The sequence below is a fragment of the Nothobranchius furzeri genome, chromosome 8 (genome assembly GCF_043380555.1).
Source record: "Nothobranchius furzeri strain GRZ-AD chromosome 8, NfurGRZ-RIMD1, whole genome shotgun sequence".
Classification (NCBI taxonomy): domain Eukaryota; kingdom Metazoa; phylum Chordata; class Actinopteri; order Cyprinodontiformes; family Nothobranchiidae; genus Nothobranchius; species Nothobranchius furzeri.
The window spans coordinates 61,820,648-61,845,020 of record NC_091748.1 but is presented as its reverse complement, the minus strand read 5'-3'; the positions used below and the strand labels follow the sequence as shown (position 1 = coordinate 61,845,020).

General features: G+C 42.8%; 1 protein-coding gene across 3 annotated transcripts in view; it reads right to left on the bottom strand.

The window, feature by feature from the left end:
• Positions 1-24,373, bottom strand: part of hykk.2 (hydroxylysine kinase, tandem duplicate 2) — a 68,154-nt gene that overhangs the window by 38,891 nt on the left and 4,890 nt on the right. The window contains exon 2 of one of the 3 annotated variants that reach the window (XM_070554192.1): positions 15,981-16,339. The exons of 1 other annotated variant lie outside the window; for it this stretch is intronic. In XM_070554192.1, coding sequence (XP_070410293.1) covers positions 15,981-16,275 — 295 coding nt within the window. In that variant the 5' untranslated portion in view covers positions 16,276-16,339. Of the gene's footprint in view, positions 1-15,980; positions 16,452-24,373 lie in introns of those variants that run through there. One more of the 3 variants, XM_054752267.2, reaches the window with a different exon arrangement.

The following is a 24,373-nucleotide window of genomic DNA, read 5'->3' as shown; positions in this document are numbered from 1 at the left end:
GCACAGTTAGATCAACAACATACTGTCTGGATACAACATTGTAAAAAAACGCATACATACACTCAAACACAAAATTCATCTGAAGTTGTTGAATTTAAATGTTATTGTTCCAAACTAACGTTTAACTCAATCTGATAAGCTTTAAAAATCCAAGTTCAATGAGAAACCGTTTTTACTTGAGAACAATATTCTGTGACTCTTCAAAAAACAGTAAAAATGCTCAAAAATGATGGCACTCGGGAGCTTTCTGATCAGAAAACGGCTGGCAGTGAATGAGTTAATCGTTGGCTAGCTTACAAACATTAGCTTACATTCTCCTTACAGCGGCTCACCGATGTAAACATGTTGCCAACTTTGCCAGAATTCGTCCAACTGGATTTATAACATTCTGTGATAAACAGCTTTGACTGGAGCTGATGTAAAAAAAAAAAAAACATAAAAAAGTCTGGATGCCTACCATATTTTTCCGTGGGTTGGGTTATCGTGTTCAGCTGCCCAGATATCTCATTACGGCGAAGCTCATCATGCTAAATAAATTACAATTTTCATGGGCATAATCCTATATTAGAACAATACTGTTATTATAAATAATTATCTTGCATCTCGCTATAGTGGACAGTAACACATGTCCTCCATGGGGAAATATAGGATTATAAATACTAAATAAGAAAATGAGGAGATGGTGTCCTCAGTTCTCTTGATCCTGAGAAAACAAATTTTCTTGTTAAAGAAGTAGAGCAAAGAATTGATTCAAAAACTTGAAAGACAAAGTTATAGAAAAAAATCAACAAAATCTAATCTATTTTTTTAACTGAACTATCTGCTGGCTTTACTATGTGATTATTAAACAAAGAGCAGTACAAAAGAAATAACAATGGCCTTTGCCACTAGACATGTACAGCAATGGATATAGGAGGATCTTTGTTGACATCTTTTTTCATCTTTGTGCACACGCGCAAGTGGCTGGGTGGCAAAAGCAAACTGCTATCAATAAGCAACTTACACTTTTAAGAGAGTTTACGAACGAAATCCCCGATTTATAAACACTTCAGAGCAGGTTTAGAGAGAAGCTTAAAGTCTGTATTGAAGAGAAATTTTAAGTTATTAAAAGCCAGAGGTGTGGACTCGAGTCACATGACTCGGACTCGAGTAATTATTTTAATGACTTCTGACTTGACTTAATAAAATCTATAAAGACTTACAATTTGGCTCGGACTTGAAAGCCAATGACTTGCGACTTGAATCGACTTGCATCTGTTGACTTGATGATGACTTGAGCATATATGATATTTTAGCACAAAAGTGGCACGACATGGACAAAAATCATAAATCATTCTTCGTTCTGGGTTTGATCTTGCACTGCTAAAAGCAACAGCACTTTGTTTATCTGCTTGTTTGAGCAAATGAATGAAGCTTCAACCCTCCCACTGTCTTTATGGGTGACCCTGCGAGGAAAGTTGATCATTGAGCAGGATTGATGGTTTTTCCCTTGAGGTCCACATGGTAGGGGTGAGGTGGTGCTCACTCCTCATCCCTGCCACATGGACCCAAGGGATAAACTATCAACCCTGCTCAATGGTCAACTTTCCTCGCGGGGTCAAACCCATTAAGACAGTGGGAGGGTTAAGAAGCTTTATTTCTGGAATTTATTTATTATCATTGTCATTAAATTGAAGTTTGACAGATGACTTGATTATGACTTGACAATTCAAAGTTAAGGACTTGAACTTGACTTGGACTTCCACATCATTGACTTTGCACTCGACTTGGACTTGGTTGTCTTTGACTTGGACTTGACTCGAGACTTGACTGGAAAGACTTGTGACTTGCTTGTGACTTGCAAAGCAGTGACTTGGTCACAGAGGTGGAAAGTAACAAATTACATTTACTCACTTTACTGTAATTGAGCTGATTTTTTGTATATTTATACTTTTTAAGTCGTTTTTAAAATCTGTACTTTTACTTTTACTTGAGTGTGTTTTTAAAAATGAATTGTAATTCGCTACATTTTAAATCATATCCATTACTGAGTAAAAATAAATCATAGGCTTAATAAATTAAAAATATTTCGTGTAGCAGCATCAGAACAGAAATCTGAAATGTTTGAATTTAGGTTATGTGACAGGTTAGAGCACAGTCTCATGTTAGAGTTTTTCATGAAAACATTGAGATCCCTCACATGCTGATGGCATCTAAAAATTAACTTTTTTTTCTTTTTTCTAAATGAAGAAAAATTTTAATCACAATTGAAACGTACAAGCCTAGAAAAACCTCGTCCAATCAATGTGCACGTCCTGTTCTCACTGACTGGATAGAAATCCCTCCATCAAACTGTGTGTGTGTGTGTGTGTGTGTGTGTGTGTGTGTGTGTGTGTGTGTGTGTGTGTGTGTGTGTGTGTGTGTGTGTGTGTGTGTGTGCGCTCGCACACGAGTGTGTTGTGAACTGGTGTTGTGGTTTTGCACTGATGTAACCATCTTTATGCCGACAAAAATGTAACTAAGTAACTTTTACCTTGAGTACATTTTATTTATGATACTTTTTACTCTTACTTGAGTAAAAATTTAGGCAAGTACTTTTACTTGTGCTTGAGTAAAAAATTATCAAAGTATTGGTACTCGTACTTAAGTAGGAAATTTTAGTACTCTTTCCACCTTTGCTTGGTCGGTCACACCTGTGTTAAAAGCCCATATAAGCTCTGGGATGACAGAAAACATCGGCCCAATTTGCCGGTGTTTTTTCACAAATCTGCTGGGGAGACATTTATTCCTATTCAACAGAAAGCCCTGGACCAATCACTCTTGAAACATTAAAGACTTTCAAACGTCTGGAGGCCTACGACTATTTTGTTTTGAGGAAAGTTGAGCCGATCTCGTCTGAAAACAGAAACCGTGGTCATGCTAATAGAAGTAGTTAGCTTTGACGAGCAGAGCCACCGTGTTGTTTACATCATCTGTGAGTGATGGCCAAAGAAAACGGATAATTCCTCACAGCTACTGCAAAGCTGGGTAAGTCTTCATTAATCAGTATTAATTTATTCATTTGTTTATTATAATTATGATCGCGGGTTGAGACACCTGAATCAGAACGAGAATAACTGTTGATTTAAAAATACACGAAGATGAATGTTTTTAAAAATATCTTCTCTAATTAACAAATACGTAGTCACAAGGACTTACCATGAACTAAATGAGCCTCACAAACTGAATCCAAGCTTTATTCCGAGAGTCCGGTTCGCTTCCTGCTAACTCTTTCGTATTTCACAGTCATTTCTGGAGTAAATTCCAATAAAACTTTTTATCAAGCCTCCCACGGGTCGAACTATCAACCACACAGCAAGAATGATCCATCTGCTTCGCCAAATCCTCCTCCTAACATGCTAAACAACCAAATTATAGGCTAAATGTGTTGTTTCTTGCCACCCAGGTCCCATGATGCAATGTGAGAAACATAAACAATGACGTCACAAAAGATCCTCCTTTAGCAGGTTGTTGATGAAAGTAATCCTAATACTCCATTTGAATGTTTCAAGGCCAGAAGTGGTTTGCAGTGAATTTACAACAGTGTACAAGGTCGGTAAAATTTATCTTAAAACTAAAAATGATTCAAATTCACACCAAATGTATCTTTTAAATTTTATAATGTATTCATGTTGCACAGTGATAGCTGTTGTTTATGTAGTGCAGTAAGATTTGGTAAGAAGAAGAAAAAGAAATTAATTAAATTAAACAATGTTTGATGTGACTGTGAATAACCTAAGTGTTTTATCTTTATGGCTCTTGATGCTCTTTGTATTAAATCAGTGTTTTTATTATGATGTGAAATTGTTCTTTAGAGTAAAACAAACGACTGCTGATGCTGATGTTTGCACATTTCTGTAAGCTGGTTTGTTGCTTTTTATGGTGTCTGTGGGTTCAAAGGGATAGAGACAATGACTTAGACTTAACCTGTCTTTGTGGATTTGTTGCATTAAAACTGTCCATTTGACAGAAGCTACGTGTACATTGTTAAATCAATTTGCCAACTTGTATAAAATCACATTTAAATCCTATTAATCATGTGTCTATGACTTTATTTTGTGGGAATCTCCCTTTGTGAGAACATAGGATTTAATAAGTGGGCCATGTGACAAAAAATGTAGCTAAAGCAAAACAGTTATGTTTCACAATTAACACTGAGGCATCTGATAGTTTGAAACTAAACATTTCTAGGCCCAAAGTGTAGCGGAAATCCATATTTTGTATCCTCAGGTTAACTTTGTTTTGATTTACACGGAAAAGAACAATAACATTTTCACACAAAGGTTTCTTTCACACTTAGCAGAAAAAAGGGGGAATTGGAAACTGACCTAGCCTAGTGAACTAGACCAAATTCTTGCTTTGCAAAGAATGGTCTAGGCACGCTCCATTGGAACCTCAGCAGCTCCTACCAGGACTCTGGCTAGCCAATCACAGCTCTCTAGAGGGGTTTCAAACACAAAAAGAGCTGTGATTGGTCCATAATGGTGGGCCAATCATAGTGCTCTATCTGCTTAGTGAACAAATCACAGAGCTTTATCCGCTTTATGGGCCAATCAGGGCACTCTATATGCCTGGTGGGTGGGATGATGCAACAGAGTGAAACAAGAGTATGTCACATTCATTGTCCAGTGGAATGCGGAGATCATTTGAAAGACAACGGTAGAACCCGCCCCACAACCGAGAGCCGTCAATGGAGCGTGGCCAGACTAAATAATACATTTATCTAGTCTGGCTTGCCAGGCTAAAACTGACCTACAATCATATAAATTCCAACAGACCATTTTCTAACATCTGGCTAACTCCTACATCTTTTCCCAGGAACGTAAATTTTACCAAGTGACTTGTTTGTTTCCCTCCGACCTTAAGCAATCGAAAAGACGGACATTATCAGGATTTAGCCTGGTCCATGTCAACCTGACAAGACCTGGCTCTCCCCCAAGGTTTGAATGCTCGTAAAACCTTCTCAAGGGTCGTTCTGGAAGATTCCAGGATCTTGCTTTTATCAAAACCCTGGTATTTTTCTGTTTATCTATAATTAAAGAAGGTGTTTAGGTTGTTTACCCTTAAAATAAAAATCTTATCAGCCACAGACCTAAACTGTTTGTTTTGTGTTTTCTTTCATGTTAAACTTCTGCCATTGTGTTTCACCAGTTCAAAACCGATCACACCAAGTACAATTCAGAAGCAGTAGAATTGATTTTGAAAAAAAAAAAATCCAAGTAGAGTGAACAAGGGAACCTGAATTGGAATGTTTATTATGTGAAGTGCCTTGAGACGACTCTTGTCGTGATTTGGCGCTATATAAATAAAATTGAATTGAATTTAATTGAACCATGCTAAAAGTGATTTAGTCAAGCTTAAGACCTGCTCCGTTCTCAATGCGATCGATAAGATTTTTTCAACAATGAGAACGGAGCAGGGGGCTCCCACATGTCCACAGGGGACACACCCGGTGGGATATATGTTGGATTCCTGGAAGGAGTTTAATTATAGATTCACTAGGATAAATACAATAAAGTTTATCTCTCACCAAATAGAATATTTACTAAGAAATCACAATGTAACCATAGAAACACTACTTGGTGTATATGTTGTGTGTGTGGATGTGTGTGCCTGAGTGGGTGGGCTGGTGTTGGTGTATGCGTGTGTCTGCTCTGTCTTCTCGATCCCCAGTGAGTCGTGGTGGATGGCTGCTTATACTGAGCCAGGATCCTCTGGAGGTTTCTTCCTGTTAAAAGGGAGTTTTCCTCTCCACTGTTGCTAAATGCTTGCTTGGTATGAGGATTGCTGTTAAGTCATTGAAACTAGTCAGTGACTTGATGCAGTGTGCTGGGTTCCTTATATAGGAAACGTTTTCTGCCTTGAGACGACTCTTGTCATGATTTGGCGCTATATAAATAAACTTGAATTGATTTGAATTAATAAATTATTTCACCGGGGTTGTTGTGTTTGGTTGGGCATGAAGTTGTCCTGATAAAACTTTATTCAATGCTGAAACGTCGCTTAATGTGTTTGTTTGGGCAGTTGGGAAACAGCCAATAATAAACATGCCTCTTATGCTCGACAGAGAGATTTGATTTTACGTTAGTGATGTTAAGCCTTGAGAGCGCAACAGAGAGCATATTTCCACAAAGTTCAGTAATGTGTCTTTAAGATAATAATTATCACAAAGGGCTGCTAGTGGCTTCAAGATCTCTAACGTGTCATTATTAAAAGTGTGTCACTGACATTACTGAACACAACTCAGCCTATACCGATTTACTTCACTTGTGTGAAATACTGCACTGTCAAAACAATGTGCAAAGAAAAACTCTCAGACCAAACATTTCATAAATGTCCCTTACATTGTTTCTCGTAGCTTCCTAAAGCATTTTAATAATTTTTTAAGTGAAACAAGAATTGATTGAAACTCTGTATTTGACTGGGGGAGCTTTTACTGCTGCATAAGTATTCAGTTTTATATCATTTAATGAACGAGGCCTTCTTTTGTGGATAGCTGCTGTCTAATCAATCAATAAAACACACTCCTAAAGTGCAGACTCTCAGTTTTAACGCACATCTAGATGTGCAAAGGTTAAGCAGATAAAAGGACCAGAACTGATCTGATGAAGCATTTTGGCAGTTGCTATGAAACCACAAGAGCAAAAACAGACCATTCCTGTGCCGCAACAGCAAAACAAATCCATGAAGCAGACAGCAGGAACACTGAAGCTGATCAGATCAGTGAAACAGCAATGTATGTTCTTAGAATGAAAGAAAGAACAACACACAGGATACGGAAGAAAACAACAATGGTCACACAATGTTTAAATGACAAAGAAAAGCCTTTTTAATAACACTAAACCAAAAGAAGACATGTTCCAAGTAGATGAATGTTATTCCAGCTCCAGCAGCAGGCTTTAGAAGAGAAAATCTGACTCACCAAATAAGAAAAAAATATTTACGTTGTTTTCTCATGCTAGTCATTTTCATGTAAATGCAGAAAAGTTGAGTATAAAGTGTGTAAATAAAAAGACACCAAAATAAATCCCTTATCTGACTTTCAGTCTGTCTCTCTCGTCCAAAAGGCTCACCGAGCTGATGGGTGAATCTGCAGCGAAAGCCTGAAAAAATAACCACTAAGAAACCCCAAATATTGATTTAAGTGTTTTTGGGAAGTGCTGCGTATTCGAAGGTGAAAAGAAAATCAAAGCAAAGAGACGCCACACACGACAATGTCGTCCTCTAAAATCTTAATGTTCACATGTGGAGCCAGAGCACTGGGAGCACAAACCTGCTGTGAAATAGTGAGCAGATAGCAAACCAGTTTATTTAAGTCATTTGTTTCTGTGTGAAATGCAAAGAAATGGGTGCACTACTTAGTGTGATAGGTTACCTAAATCACAGCTTTTCAACCAGGAATTTGACTGATTGCGTTGTAAAGCGCCTTGAGGGGTTCTAGAACTCAACTAGAAGTTGCTAGATCAAATACAGGCCTTTTACCATTTCTAATCGATCACACCAAGTACAATTCAGAAGCAGTAGAATTGATTTTGAAAAAAAATCCAAGTAGAGTGAACAAGGGTAGATTAATCTAATTTAGGAGATACAATTTAATGGAAACCTATTTTGACAATGTGTCATTTTTATACATCAAGTGTGTAAAAGTTTCTCAATGTCAAGACGCCTGGCCTTCCAAGGCAGTGCAATGGTAAATTGCTTAAGAGGACACTGTCCTTCCTTGGTCAAAGAAAACGGTTTAATGGAACAAACTTGTGAGGTAAAGTTATATTCTATACATATAAGTTCCAGTCTAGATGTACAACGACCCTTTTACTTAATTTTGTATATAACGGTTAAATAAATGTGTAAGCAACTACTAAGCAACTTACCAACCATAGACAGCTGCTATAGCTAATAATAGCCACAATTAGTTAGACTGGTGTGACAAATCCGTCGTCTGTCTATTCTACATAAAGGAAGAGTCTGGATACTCAGAGGCAGAGAGCACCATGAGTGGCGGGACTAGCCTACTCAAAAATAACCAATCAGAAAAAAAGCGGAAATTAGCTGTAGTCAAAGATGGCGTCTGTCGATGGTGCAAACTTATTTCTGCTTGTTATGGCTTAAAAATGTGTCCAAATAATTTAGAACAGAGGAAAGAGCCACAGCGAACTCAGCTTCAGACTCCATCTTCATTGTTTATGAGAAACTGAGCATCGCGTTGTGTGACGTGCGCTGCTCAGTGCTGATTGGCTCGGTTAAAATTCTCGGGGGATGGGGTTATTTGAATGGGAGTGCTACCAGGCCCTTTGCTTCCCATAAAGAAACCAGGCTAACAATTAGTTGGTTTACATTTAAACTGTGTCCAACCCCTCTCCAGGTCTCGGGTTCCAGAGCCAATGCAATGTGTCGAGGTGAGTCCGACTATATCTAGCCGGTACCGCTCAACCTCTGCCACAAGCTCCGGCTCCTTCCCCGCCAGCGAGGTGACGTTCCATGTCCCAAAAACTAGTTTTCTTGTCCGGGGATTGGACCGCCAAGGCTCCCGCCTTGGTCTGCCACCCGATTCGCATTGCACCGGACCCTTCATGTTCCTCCTGCGGGTGGTGGGTCCACAGTTGGACGAGCCCATGTATCCGGTTCGGGCTGGGCCCGGCCGGGCCCCATGGGCGAAAGCCCGGCCACCAGGCGCTTGCTCACGGGCCCCAACCCCAGGCCTGGCTCCAGGGTGGGACCCCGGTAACCCTCCGGGCCGGGTACTCCGACTCTTCGTTTTAACCGCCATGAAAGATCCTTCGAACCGTTCTTTGTCTCACCCTTCACCTAAGACCAATTTGTCATGGGAGACCCTACCAGGGGCACTAAGTGCCCCAGACAACATAGCTCCTAGGATCATTAGGGCACTCAAACTCCTCCACCACGATAAGGTGACGGTTCAAGGATAGTTGAATCTCAGATAGAGGAGGAGCAATGTGGTTTTCGTCCTGGCCGTGGAACTGTGGACCAGCTCTATACCCTTGCAAGGGTGATGGAGGGGGCATGGGAGTTTGCCCAACCAATCCACATGTGCTTTGTGGATTTGGAGAAGGCTTATGACCGTGTCCCCAGGGGCACCCTGTGGGGGACGCTCCAGGAGTATGGGGTGGGTGGCTTTCTGTTAAGGGCCATTCAGTCCCTTTACCAGAGGAGCGTGAGTTTGGTCCGCATAGCCGGTAGTAAGTCGGACCTGTTCCCAGTGAGGGTTGGACTCCGCCAGGGCTGCCCTTTGTCACCGGTTCTGTTCATCACTTTTATGGACAGAATTTCTAGACGCAGCTGTGGTGTGGAGTGTGTCGAGTTTGGTGGCAGGAGAATCTCGTCTCTGCTTTTTGCGGATGATGTGGTCCTCCTAGCTTCATCCAGCTCTGACCTTCAGCTCTTGCTGGGTAGGTTCGCAGCCGAATGTGAAGCAGCTGGGATGAGGATCAGCACCTCCAAATCTGAGACCATGGTTCTCGACCGGAAAAGGGTGGCTTGCCACCTCCGGGTCGGGGGAGAGGTCCTACCTCAAGTGGAGGAGTTTAAGTATCTCGGGGTCTTGTTCACGAGTGAGGGCTAGGAGGGATCGGGAGATCGACAGGCGGATTGGTTCGGCGTCTGCAGTGATGCGGACGCTGAGCCGATCTGTCGTGGGGAAGAGGGAGCTGAGCCAGAAAGCCAGGCTCTCGATTTACCGGTCGATCTACGTCCCAATCCTCACCTATGGTCATGAGCTTTGGGTAATGACCGAAAGAACGAGATCGCGGATACAAGCGGCCGAAATGAGTTTCCTCCGTAGGGTGGCCGGGCACAGCCTTAGAGATAGGGTGAGGAGCTCGGACATTCGGGAGGGACTCGAAGTAGAACCGCTGCTCCTCCGGATCGAAAGGAGCCAGTTGAGGTGGTTTGGGCATCTGGTCAGGATGCCTCCTGGACGCCTCCCCGGGGAGGTGTTTCGGGCATGTCCTGCCGGCAGAAGGCCCCCGGGTCGACCCAGGACACGTTGGAGAGGTTACATCTCCAATCTGGTCCGGGAACGCCTTGGGGTCCTGCCGGAGGAGCTGGTGGACAAGGCCGGGGAGAGGACGGCCTGGAGCTCCCTAATTGGGATGCTGCCCCCGCGACCCGGACCCGGATAAGCCGAGGAAGACGAAGACGAAGACGAAGACATTTAAACTGGAAATTTGTCACTGAAGTAGATGCTGCCAGCTCCTGATGCACCATGCTTTTGAAAATACCGCACTGTATCCTGGGAAATGTTTGACCGAGAGAAGGCAACAAGACACCTCCCGTGTATCCTTGGTCAGTTAGCTAAATGGCTAACAAACGGAGGACAGACAGGAGGTAGCACATGAGTATTAGAACACGCCTTGGTGGTTCCTGATGATGCATCTCCTAGGCAACCGGGGCGGGACCAGCCTATAAACATTCTTGGCCACCTTCCTCTTTTCCAAGTCAGAAACAGAACAAGTACGAACAAACATGTAATTAGTGAAACTTTATGTTTCACATGCACCCACCTTTACGCCTTCTTACTTCTAACTATTTAATTACATCCAAATAAATGCAATACTAAAACTGATACTTGAGCCGGGTGACGCACTGCAGCGTTTCCATCAGAGAAGGATGATCTCCTGTTGTCTCTTACAAATGAAACTAACTTTAGGCAAATAGAGTCATTGTATAAAAGAAAAAAGAAAATAAAATTGCCAAAAAATGTATTTCGTACCACCATTGCTGCATTTTGGAAACAATCAAATTTTGCTATTACTGTATCGAAAATACATACCACCACAACCATTAAGGGAATTCATAACATTTAAAACTACTTTTGGCAGAGCCACTAGGTTCTTGGTTAGAGAAGACTGTGAAGTTCGCTATAGAACAATGACCTGGGCAGTCTTTTATTTCAGTAAGGGGTACCCACTCACTATAAGAGAATGTCCCATGTTTAAAAAAACATCAAAACTCTGCCACAACAGTGGCTAATTTCTAATTAATATTGGACTCACTAAAACTTGCCATTTAGAGGCAAGATGTCCAAATATCAGGAAATAAGACTCCAGACAAATAGTCATTGTATAAAAGAGCATTAAAAATAATCATGCCTTCCTGTCTTCTGAAGATCTCCTCTGATGTGGCAATTTTCTAGTTCCTGAAACAGGTGCACCAAAGCTGATTTTCCCAAGAGCACAACTTATGGCACTTACACATTAGTGTCGGCACGGTCTGGGTTTGGTCGGGCTGCATATCATGAGTCCGGTCTCGAACGGGCGGTGTAGTGTTCACATAAATCCAAAAGACTTCTCAGGAATGCATAAATCCACGAGGCTGAGGGCGGTGTTTAATACACGCGGGAAAGTCCACAGTGCCCTTCATTATGAAGTAAACATTCCCCTTAACACTTGGATGTAATCTCATCATTGCACACATTCCATCTCTAGAGCATCAAGCTATAGCACCTACCAGCTCCCTTTGAGAAGCAGAAAATGTCCGCAAGACAAGCATCTATCTCGAGGTCTAACTGTGACACCTTTTTACCCAAGGTGACAACTTCTGAAGACTTGAACCCTCAGTGTATATTAAAGAAACTTGTCAATAACCCATCCTGCAGCAACAGAGACCAGCGCATCAGGCGCTGATTGGAGTTACGCATTCGGGAAAGGAACACCAACGGATTATGCTCTGTGAATACTTGAACAGGTTGTGAGGTTGAGCCTACATAAACCTCAAAGTGCTACAAAGCAAGTAACAAGGCAAGAGTCTCCTTTTCAATGGTACTGTAATGGAGTTTATGTTTGTTAAGATTTTTAGAAAAATAACAGGATGATCTATACCATGTTCATCTTCTTGTAGAAGAACTACTCCAGCTCCACTCAAGCTGGTATCAACCTCAAGTTTAAAAGGGCGCTCTGCATCCAGAGCAGCCAGTACCGGGACTAAGGCACTAAAACGCATGGCGAACTCCATGCGAAGTGTAACGCTGCTTTTTGGATGTGCAGTAAGAAAAGGGAAAAAACCCTTTTCGCACATAAGTAACGACAAAGGGCACTTTTGGCCTCAGGGGTCTGACGCGGAGGGTGGCTGACCAAGCGCTTGTTTTTGACGCGCAGGGAGTGAGAATGTGTAGGGGCCACAGACTTTTTATCAAAACGCATTTTCATCTTAGACTGTGCCTTGGATAAACTCTCTTGTGCCAACTGACAAGCATGAAAAAGACGCTCTTTAAAACGGCTAACATAATCCAGCACATTATGTTCATTTTGATGCATCTCTGACAACCATTTATCTTTAACAAGTCGCAAAGGACCGTGCACAGTATGTCCAAAAACTAAATCTGCAGGACTGAATCCAGTGGATTCTTGAGTGGTTTCTCTGACTGCAAACAACAGATGGGGAAGACCTTCATCCCAGTTGTTACCTGAATAAAGGCAGTACTTATGCAGCATGCTTTTTAATATTTGGTGGAACCATTCCAGTGCTCCTTGAGACTCTGGATGGTAAGGACTGGAAGTTTGATGCTGGATTTGTAACGCTTTTAAAACCTGTGCAAATAATTTGACATGAAATTTGATCCCTGGTCAGTCTGAACAACCTTGGGGAAGCCATAGGTTGAGAAAAAGGTGGTCAGAGCTTTCACAACGGGTTTAGTTTTTACAGTCCGTAAAGGAAAAGCTTCTGGAAAGCTAGTGGCAGAACACATAATGGTAAGGATATACTGATGACCGGACTTTGACTTTCGCAATGGGCCCACACAATCCAATATTATCCTTTCAAAAGGTTCACCAATCACTGGGATAGGACAAAGAGGCGTAGGTGGGACTGGTTTATTTAGTTTCCCTACAACTTGGCAGGTATGACACAAACGACAATACTTTGTTACATCAGATTTTAATACCGGCCAGAAGAAATTACGCAGTATACGGTCATATGTTTTTTTCACTCCTAGATGTCCAGCTAAACTGGCATCATGTGCTATGCTCAAAATCTGTGGTCTAAGGTCTGTTGGAACAACCACTTGTTCTACCTTTTTCAACTCACTCGAGTCTGGAGACCAAGACCTCAGCAAAACCCCATCCGTAATGTAATATGCTACATTACTGCTAGGTCCTTTATCTGCAACAGACAAAAAACAGGATCTTAAGGACTGATCATTCTGCTGTGTTCTGATCAACGTATCTCTATTTACACCCAAGCTCGGTTTCATTTCAACAGGAATCACATCCGCAGTTTCACATTCTCTCACAGTTTCTTTTCTATTTACATCACTCATAACAGGTTCATCAGAAGTCATAAAAGAATCAGAGAGATCAACAATAGTACCCAGTTTACGAGCCTGTGCGCGCGTAATGGCGCATGCAGGAAAGACCTCGGAAGAGGGGGCAACCGAATCGGGGGACACAAGCGGCGCATTAATCACTTGTGGAGGAAAAACCTGTCCACCAGCCAAATCATTACCGAGAATGAAGGAAACTCCTTCAATCGGCAATCGTAAATGCACAGCAACTTTAACTAGACCAGACACCAACGGCGACGACAGGTGCCCCATATGCAGAGGGGCTTTAGTTACACTCATTTTTATTCCCCACACCAAAATATCTGAACCACATGAGGTTTGTTCAGACAGAGGTAGCACCTATTCTAACATAAATGAGTGATACGCACTGTAGCGTTATTAAGATCCTATTGTCTGCCCTTAACAGCTGCCCCTTCACACAGTAACACTGTGCATGAATCACCAAGGTCGGGTGCTTGTTTCTAAATGTTTACATTCCAGGAAAGGAGACAGAAGAAAGAAGAACGCTTTTCATTAATTAATCAAAGTACATTATTTGCGATAAAGCTAATCAAAACATATGTTTATCAATAATAATCAGGTGACTGATCTGTGAAATCAAGACGTCATGATTTATGTGTTTAATGAATAAACAGGACTGGGCACCAGACATACTGATCCACAGAACATAGAAACGCATGACACATTGTTCTCATCCAATCAGAGCTTTCGTCTGTTGCAGGGCAGAATCTGGGTTGTTTAATTAAATTGTCCACTCCGATTTGCTAAGATTTATCAACAACTAAGTTAATAAAAACAGAACAATGCCATTTTAACTTCAGTTTCCATCTGAGTTCCAAAGGAGTTACATCATAGACTCAACGTAGTTTCAACCAGCTCTCAAATCATCATCGCTAAAGGAGATTACAGCCTGGCCAGCTGTGTTTTTCTACTTTTAAGCTGAGAACTGTCAAGCTGGAATTTCTGTCATTTGAACAACAAGACGACGTTTCCTTCACAGTAAAGCTGAACTCGCTGACACCTGCCGCTACTGCCGGAGCTATCCGTAGACGGGTTTTGTCGTGCTGCAACACTGTTTCATCAGTCCAGTACCACGGAGGTCCGGAGACCTGACATCCCCGATCTGACCACGGGAGTTCCACAAGGTACGTAGCCTCGGCAAGATGGCGTTTCATGTCATGAGCTTCTGAAGCCCTCGTGGTTCCTAGTCTAAACATCAGACAACCAGATCCGCCTGCCTCAGCCTAGAGATTCTGAACACACACACACCCACACACCAACACTTCAACATTCAAATCCATATGCATCCATCATATAGTTAGTCCTGGGACATTGTTTGAATTATAATTATAGAAATTAAAGATTCTTGAACGATCCCAACTCTCTCTTTTATTGTCTCTGAGTCAATACAAAGTGTTTAAATAAAACTCCCTGAAGGTAAAAACAACCTCTTCTGATTTTAATATCTGGACCTAATAACATTGTAAGAATATACAACTATATTCCACTACATAAATGGCGAGCCAGCCAGGAGGCGAACCTAGAATCTTCTGATCTACAGCACCGGTATCCCACAGGATTTTAATTGGCACTTTATCTTTTTTGTCACCAGTTAAAGAGACAAACCCCTGCGAGACAAACGGTAAAAACTTTGGATCTATCTTAGTTTGGTTTGTCTTAACTTGACGAGAGGATGATTTTATCAATCCCACCCTGGCAGGAGGTTTTACCATTTTCTCCTCTTTTCTTTTGAGGGTCGGACATGTAGAAATCAGGTGTCCCAGCTCACGGCAATAAAAACATTCCCACATGTCGGTTTTTGAGCCGCAGGTGGAGGAGTCCTAGGCGTTTGTCTGAGAAATCGGGTTTTTCGTTCTGTAGAAATTTCTGAAAACGAATTCTGTGAGGAGAACACATTTTTATGGGTTAAAACAAATTTGTCAGCCAAAAGTGCTGCATCAGTCAACTTGGACACCTTCTGTTCATTTAAATAAATCACAATGCGCTCTGGCAGGCACTTTTTAAACTCCAGCAAAATTAGTGTTCTCATATCCTCAACAGTTTTAATTTTACAAGATTGACACCATTTATCAAATAAGGCACTATTTTCATGCGCAAACTCAACAAACGTCTGGTTATTGGTTTTACTGAGGCTCTGAATTTTTGGCGGTAAGCCGCCGGAACAAGTTCATATGCGTGTGGCAACAGTTTTCTTAGGGGTGTCATAATCCAAACGTTCCTCAATAGCCAAAATGGAACTAACCTCTTGGGCTTTTCCCACTAGTTTACGCTGGAGCAGAAGAGACCAGAATTCTTTGGGCCAACTTAATGCAGCAGCCATGGACGTAATTTTGGGGGGGAGCAGGGGGGACATGCCCCCCCCCCCCCCCTTTTTCCAAAGTCAAGGTTTGACCCCTGCACTTTTTACCATCCAAAAACAACATTACGCTATATTAAATTGACACTGGTTGAGCTCTAGGACTAAGCAGAAAACAACCATTTGTGTTGAAGCCTGTTTCCCATTAGAACATACTGTAAAGACCCCCCCCCCCCCCCCCCCCCAAAGTGAAAATTACATCCATGGCAGCTACTATCCGCTCAAAAGCACTGAAATAAGAATCAACTTCCGTTTCACAGAAAGGAGGAACCAAGGCTATGTGCTTACTGATATCAAAAGTTGAAGAAGCAGAACTCGCTGTGCTCGCTGGGGTTTGTAAGGCTGCTGGGGCGCGTCTCTCCAGTTCAAGGGCTTTAACACGAAGGTGCATAGCCTGCACTTCCAGCTCCTTGTTGCGGCTTTCCACCTCCCTAATGCGGAGTGGGAGGCGCAGATCACCTGATGACATACTTTCCAGGTTTTCCGAGACCTCAACGGACTCGTCTTTTTCAGCGGGCGCATCAGCCAGTGCTGCGTCATCATCTCCAGGTGTGGCGTCTTCCGCCTTTTTGACAGCAATCATTGGCAGCACACCCTGTTCCACCAGCTGTTCACACAGAGCCTTCTTTAGTTCTGCTTTGCGAGCGCTGTAAGACACATCAACCTTGTAAAAGTTAACCACAATAAGCAGGTATGCTTTCCTGCAGACTTCCAAACTCTCCCAAGAGGAAGCACTCACAAAATGATCAAGATAAACCCTTATCCATTACCCCCCACCACCCACCCCCCACCACCCCCACCCCCACTAAAAAAAAAACACCAACCAGACCACAGAACACAACATTCACCACCAACACCAGAAAAAAAGGATGAGCCCCCAATTCATGTTACAACCTGTCTAGGAGGGGCCAGGCCACAACATGAAGGTCGATTCCCATTTTCCACAGATCCCAAGTACCACACCACAGTTTGACTTATCTACAATGATTTTTATTTACAAGTTTTATATTAACTAAAAGCGAGGGAGGATAAATATAATATATATAACTCAGGGTGAACCAAAGTTCAAAACAACAAACAAAAATACCCCTAACTTAAATAATCATCTTACCTACAAATTAAAATAAAAAGAAATACAACCAAACTTACCTCCCTGATTACAAACACAGGAGAAAACTAAATGAAGAACTTAAATGGCAGGTTCACCCCTACTTTCCTCAGGTTTAGCAACAGGTCTTTTACACAACACTCAACACAGGACACTAAGTGGATGGTGGCAGGTTGGGATGAGCAGAGAATGAGGATCAGCTGCAGGTGGTGTGTACATCCCGATAGGCAGGTGGGAGCAATTCCTATTCCTATTGGAGTCTCATGTTATGTTGTGTTGTCTGAAGTCTGTTGCATATCTGTTGAGGTGGGTTTTTTTTTTTTTTTTTTTTGCAGAGCAAAGCTGCCCTCCCGGTGGAGGGTAACTCTGAAGTGCACAAAGATTAACAATCAATGATGAACAACAATCTGCTTCTAGACCTGCAGAAAAGAGACACACAACAATACAACAGAAGCAAGCTATCACTGTGTCAACTTGATGAGAAAATATAAAAACATTGTTTTACTGAACAATCACACGATAATATATCACAGTGCATTAAGTGTCAACCACAGCCTTAAGACATGTGTTGAAAATGCCCAAGTCCATACTTAAGATAGCACCATGTGAGCACCTGTGTGTGTACGTGTGCTTGTATATGTAAGGTTTCTCTATAGAGAAACCTATGTTTTTCTACAACACATTTCTCCAATTCTGAAATCTCTCCACTGGTTGCCCGTGCAGTTCAGGATAAACTTCAAAATTATGCTTCTCACTTACAAATCCTTGAACCATCAAGCTCCTCCATATCTGTGTGAACTTGTCCATTACTACAACCCGCCGTGTGCTCTCAGGTCTGAAGATAAGCTCCTCCTAGCTGTTCCCAATGCACGTTTAAAAAGCCGTGGAGAAAGGGCTTTCTCTGTCTGTGCACCCAAGCTGTGGAACGCATTACCACTGCTAGTGAGGCTAGCACCAACAGCTAGCATTTTTAAATCACGCCTGAAAACTCACTACTTCAACCTAGCTTATACAACATAATTATGAACCTCACTGACATCTGCATTGTTTAAAAACTGACTCCACAATTATCGACTTCCGTATTATTGAGGTTCTTTGTAAAATGTTTTTTTTCCTATTTTTACTTCACCCTGTGTCTTAATGATTTTTAGCTGTTATTTTTGGGAATTTTCTTGTATTTCCTTTTTATCTTTTATCTGTGTTCGACATGTTTATATAACGCCTGTTTAATTAACCAACATTTTTAGTGTACAGCGCCTTGTTTGGTTGTAATGCCTTGTGAATGCGCTTTATAAATAAAATTGGATTGGATTGGATTGGATAGGAGCATCCTATAGAGAGTGTGAGGGGCCACGTATCTGCCCCCCAAAGATGTGTAGGAAATGGAAGGAGATCCAAGTCCCAGAGATCCAGGAGCTGCCCCAGAGCACAGGGACCCCAGGGAGACTGCAACCAGAAAAGCCCCTGCCCCCCCTCGAGAGGCTCAGAGGATTGCCCCGAGGGGCATGACCAGCAGCTGGCAGAGCCCCGGGAGATATCAGCGGCAAGCCCACAGGCCCACCTGCAACCTTCCACCCCCCAGCACGAAACCCAGCGACCCGGGACCCAGGTGCGACCAGCCCCGCCATGGACCCAGCAGAGCCCAGGGACCCAGACCCCACCAGGCAGCCACCAAGATTTATCAGGCAGACACCAAAAATCTTAAACCCTCTGGCTCGGTGTGGCTCCGGCGCTTTCACACAACGTCTAGGGTGTCGGAGGAGCGCGCCGAGCCTCTCCGCGTCCCGCACCTCACAAGTCGTCCGCGTCCCCCACCCCCCCGTCTAGGGTGGGGGTCGCTTTATAGGCGCAGGCTGTTTCGGAACTGGCGGGGCGCACAGGGCAAAGGGGCAGTGAACTACGGGCGCACGGAGTTTGGTCGGCTCGGCGTGGCTCCGGTGCTTTCGGACAACGGCGGGGGTGTCAGGGAGGCTGGGATGCAGGCACACACCGTGGTTGTCCCGACTCCCCTGCCACTGTCCGAAAGTGCCACGACTCAGACGATGTCTGACAACTGAGACCTGACGCCTGAGAACTGACAACTGAGGCAAAAGAACTGACAACTGAGACCTGACACCTGACAACTGAGACCTGAGGATCTTTCCTGAAGCAGTTTTTCCTGAAACCTGATGCTTTTTTCCCCATGGTCTGAAGTCTGACACCTGAGACCTAATACCTGAGGATGTCCTAAAATGTACGCCATACACCTGACATATACAGTCATACACAAACATAGTCACATACTCCCTACCTCATGCTCACACATACACACACAACCTAAGACTTACAAAAATGCGCGCCATACGCCAACTCATGCTCCCCATACATACCCTATTTACTCTGGTCCCAGTACTGCTGCACAAGCGGTACAACCATCACCGGTTCCCAGAGTTTGACCCTTTCTGCTGGGGTGCTGATGAGCAGGCTCCCCTGCCTAACGCTGAGCAAAGCAACCCACCACCCCAGACCCCAACCAGATGGCGAGATCCCCCTCCTAGCCTCCAGCCCCGGGAAGCCAAGCGACAACAGAGGTGTGCTAAGACCCCTAGTCTCCCTCCGCCACCTCCGATACAGTGTTGATGCGTGTTGATGAGGTGTATTCCATGGCTGTGGTGAGCGGGCATACACAGGTGCCAACGGTCTTTCTGACCACCATCAGCAGGTAACATGGATTAAGTGTCTTGTTCTAATGTTTTAAGCTGACTTGTTTTGCAGATTTTCAATTCCTAAAAATGAATCATGAATGAATGCCACACATATTGATTTCTTTAGAGCAAACACAAATCACAGCTGCATGATTTGAAATTTATTTTGATGCATAGAGAAACAAGCGCCCCTGTTCAATTTCCTGTCCTGTATTCTTGTCATTTATTTCATGTCTGCATTAATGTACTTTGTGCAGAACTGAGCTACTTTTAGAGAAAAAAAAAATACTACATCAAAGCCAGGCTTGTTGCGTTATAATAAGCTGGATGGTTATTCTAGTCCTTGATTCAAAGTGTTTATGAAAAATATCGAATCCTCATCTACCTGACCACAGTGAACAAAGAATAAAGGTGTTTGTTCATTTTTTAGAAAAGTAACCAATTTATCATCACTGTTTGGTGCTGATGTGTATATGAAATACTTTCTATTTGTCTGGGACTTTATTTCAGCTTTCTGCCGGATTAATGGGGAATGAGTCCAAATGTTGGACTACAGTGTCCCTGTTGTTGTCAGTCACTGGCACTAAGAAAAACATCAATAAAGACTGATTTTATATAAAAATTGTTCTTATAAGTTTGGTGCTTTGAAAACGTCGTTTTATCTATGTGGGTTATTTCTGGGAATCACATAAGTCAGTTAATTCTCCAGGAGTTTCTTTAGTCTAAGAAACACCATAATATAGCAGCAGGAAACAGGAAAGGAGACCAGGTTACAATGGCAAGCATAAATATAGAGAGAGGGACAGAGAGGGACACGGCCATAATCACAGCCTCGAGTGACAAACACCCAGCTGTCAGGATCTATAATTGTGTATTCACAAGGAAAAACAACATAAAACCCCTGCTTGAAGAGCTGCCATCCAACAGACAGATTAAAAAATAACTCAGCATTGAGTATTTATTTAAGAGAGCTTCTTTTAGTTTCTACAGAAACTCAGCATTAATGTTGACTAGTACCTAAAAACATACTGTTTTATCTTTCCACAAACGAAAATACTATAGCAGTGCTTCTGATCTTCATGATGTTTATTTTGGTTTATTTAAGACCACATGTGACATTTATATAAATGAACCTAAAAGTAGATTATAGACTATTGAAATGCCCAATATTGGAATATGTGTAATAATGACCAAGATGCACTCCTTTTCAATAAACTGCATAACTAACTTTTTATTGGTTCCAGTATAACTAAAATGTTTTGTGGAAAGTCTTAGATTTTTTTAGTGGTGCCACATATAATTATCTGTTGGGATTAGAAAGGGTTACCCAACAACTTTTGTACGTTCTTGCTGTGTTTCTCTTCAAATTCCATTTTTGGTTCTTTTTTAAACACATAAGGTTTTTCTTTACCTTGCTGACGGTTTCGTTTGTGGCTGCAAACATCTTCAGAGCTGACGCTGATGGTGGTGTCACTTCCTACTCCGTTTATCTGTGGGCAGCAGAGGACGTTGTCGCCCTCTGCTGCTTTAAAGACCTGCTGATACCCGGCATGGGCAATAAACAAAGGAATACAACAAACAACAACAGAAAGAAAAGAACAACCTGTGCAAAGAACCAAAAACCCAGAAAGACAAGAACCAAAACCAGTGATAACCCTACCATACATCAAAGGCATAACAAAAAAAAATAAGAGCAACAATGAAAAAACACAACATAAACACACCAACAAAACCATACACACCAGTTAGAAACAGACTAGTGCACCCAAAAGACAAAATACCAGCTGGACAAAAATGTGGAGTCGTTAACGAAATCCCATGCAAACTCTGCAATAAAACATACATAGGAGAAACCGGACGCCAACTCAACACACGAAGGAGTTTGTTGGGGAGACCATAAAGAAGTGAATTGCAATAATCGTGACAGGAGGTGATGAGGCTGTGGACGAGAATGGTGGCAGTGTGAGGGGCAAGGGAGGGGTGGAGACGGTTTATGGAAAGAAGATGGAAATATGCTGATCGAATTATGTTATTAATGTGAACTTGAAAAGAAAGTGAGCTGTTGAGGATGACACCCAGACTCTTGACCTGAGGGGAGGGGGAGACTGTGGCGCTGTCAATAGTTAAGGAAAAGCTGTCAGATTTAGAGATGGGTGGATTTGGTACCAACAAGAAGAAGTTCAGTTTTATTGCTGCTGAGTTTGAGGAAATTAGAGGTGAACCAGGATTTGATTTCTGAGAGGCAGAGGGTAGGGGAGGATGGTGGGAGAGTTAAGTTGGGTTTACTGGAAATGTAGAGCTGAGTGTCATCCATGAAGCAGTGAAACTGGATATTCAATTTGCGGAAGATATTGCCGATAGGGAGGAGATAGACTATGAAGAGGAGGAGCCCAAGGACAGAGCCCTGGGGCACGCCTGACTTGACTGGGGAGGGTTTTGAGGAAAAAGATTTTAACTGGATGGACTGAGTGTGGCCAGTAAGGTAAGATTGAAACCAGCGGACGGGGGTGTGTGAGTGATGCCTAAGGAAGAGAGTCTATTGAGGAGGATGGGATGAGAAATGGTATCAAAGGCTGCACTCAGATCGAGGAGAATAAGAATGGAGATTAAACCAGAATCAGCAGCAATGAGTAGGTCATTGGTGATCTTGATGAGGGCTGTTTCTGTGCTGTGGTGGGGACAAAAGCCAGACTGAAATTGTTCATAGAGGTTATTGCGGGTGAGATGTGAGTGTAGCTGAGATGCAAAGGTTTTCTCTAGAATTTTGGAAATTAAGGGAAGATGGGAAATGGGACAGATATTATTGAAATCACTGGGATCCGAACTAGCTCTTTTTTTTTAGAATAGGGCTGACTGAAGCAGATTTGAAGAGGGAGGGGACCGTACCAGAGGATAGTGAGGAATGAATAATGGCTGTTATAAAGGGGAGCAGGGAGGAAAGGCAGGATTTAACTAAAACTGTTGGAAGGGGATCTAGCTGACAGGTGGAAGGTTTGGACTTGGTGATGTAATCTAATAGTTCTGAGGGATGGGGAAGTTCAAAGGAGGAGAACTGAATGGAGGGTTCAAATAAATCAGGGGAGGGAGGGGAGGAATGAGATAAAGAGAGATGGATTCTATTGACCTTATCATTAAAAAAATGAAGGAGAGAGTTACAGATTTCTGAAGAGTAGAGATGGATGGGTAAGGAGTCGGGAGGCTGAAAATGCTGTTCATGATGGAAAATAATGTCTTAGTATTGCTGGAGTTGGAGGAGATGAGACCGGAGTAATATTGTGATTTGGCGTGGGAGACGGAGTCCTTGTAGAGAGAAATCTGAGCAGAATACAAGTCTTTATGGATGGTGAGACCGGTTTTCTTGTAGAGTCTTTCAAGCCTCCGGTTAGTGGCTTTCAAGGAGCGTAGGGCAGGGGTGAACCATGGAGCAGACCGAGTGAAATGTACAGAGCAGGATTTGATGGGAGCAAATTAATTATGGATAGAAACCAGACCGTTATTGTACTGAATGACAAGATCATCAGGAGTAGAGGATAAATCTGGGGTCAGGGTGGCAAAGCTGGAGGAAAGGGAGGTTAGATCAATGTCCTTAATATTACGAAATGAAATGATACGGGGTGACGATGATGGAGAGACGGAGGGGAACAGAAAATGAGATGAGGAAGTGGTCCGTGAAAGGGAGCGGGTCAGCTGTACAGTTGGAGGGGGTCAGGCCAGAGCAGCAGATTAAATCCAGGGTGTGACCTTTAATGTGAGTGGGAAAATTGCCATATTGACGAAAACTGAGGCCGTCCAAAGATGAGAAGTCTTTGATGAGGGGGAGAGCTGTATTGTCCATATGAATATTAAAATCACCAAGTAAAATTACATTTGGGGAAAGGGTGGACAGATGGGTTAAAAGAGCAGAGAGTTCATTTATGTTCATGTTTATGTATTTAGCAGACGCTTTTGTCCTAAGCGACTTATAAGCGATAATCGGCATATTGCCCTTGAGGCTAACAACAAAAATAACAACAACAACATTTACATCAGTCATGGAGAGTAGGGAACAAGGAGTGGACAGTAGAGAGGGGGGATGGGTGCAGGCAAGGTGCTAGTTAAGAAGATGCTCTCTGAAGAGCAGGGTCTTCAGGAGTTTCTTGAAAATTGAAAAGGAAGCCACAGTTATGGTAGTGCTTGGAAGGTCATTCCACATTTGTGGAACAAGGCATGAGAAAAGTCTGGATTGTCCTGAGCGTGGTGTAGGCACTGCTAGCCGATGATCCTGTGATGACCGGAGCGGCCGGGCCAAGACGTAAGCCTTTGCACGAGGATTCAGGTAGATGGGAGCCGTACCATCTCTGACATTGTATGCTAGTGTTAGCTATTTGAATTTGATGCATGCTGCTAGCGGTAGCCAGTGGAGCTCAATGAACAGAGGGGTGGCGTGTGCTCTTTTTGGCTTATTGAAGACCAGACGCGCCGCTGTGTTCTGGACCATTTGAAGAGGTCTCACAGTACAGCCTGGAAGACCAGTTAGAAGGGCATTGCAGTAATCGAGGCGAGAGATGACAGTAGATTGCACCAGGAGCTGGGTGGCATGTTGTGTTTGGTATGGTCTGATCTTTCGTATGTTATACAGCGCAAAGCAGCATGAACGAGCAACAGAGGCAACATGATCTTTAAAGGTCAGGTGTTCATCAATCACAACACCCAGATTTCGAACTGCCTTTGAAGGAGCCAGAGATAGGAAGTCATTTTGGATTGAGATATTGTGCTGTATGGATGGTTTTGCTGGGATGACAAGTAGTTCAGTTTTAGAGGTGATGAGTTGGAGATGGTGGGATTTCATCCATTTTGATATGTCAGAGAGACAGTTTGATATTCGTGCCGAGAATCAGTGTGGTCGTCCG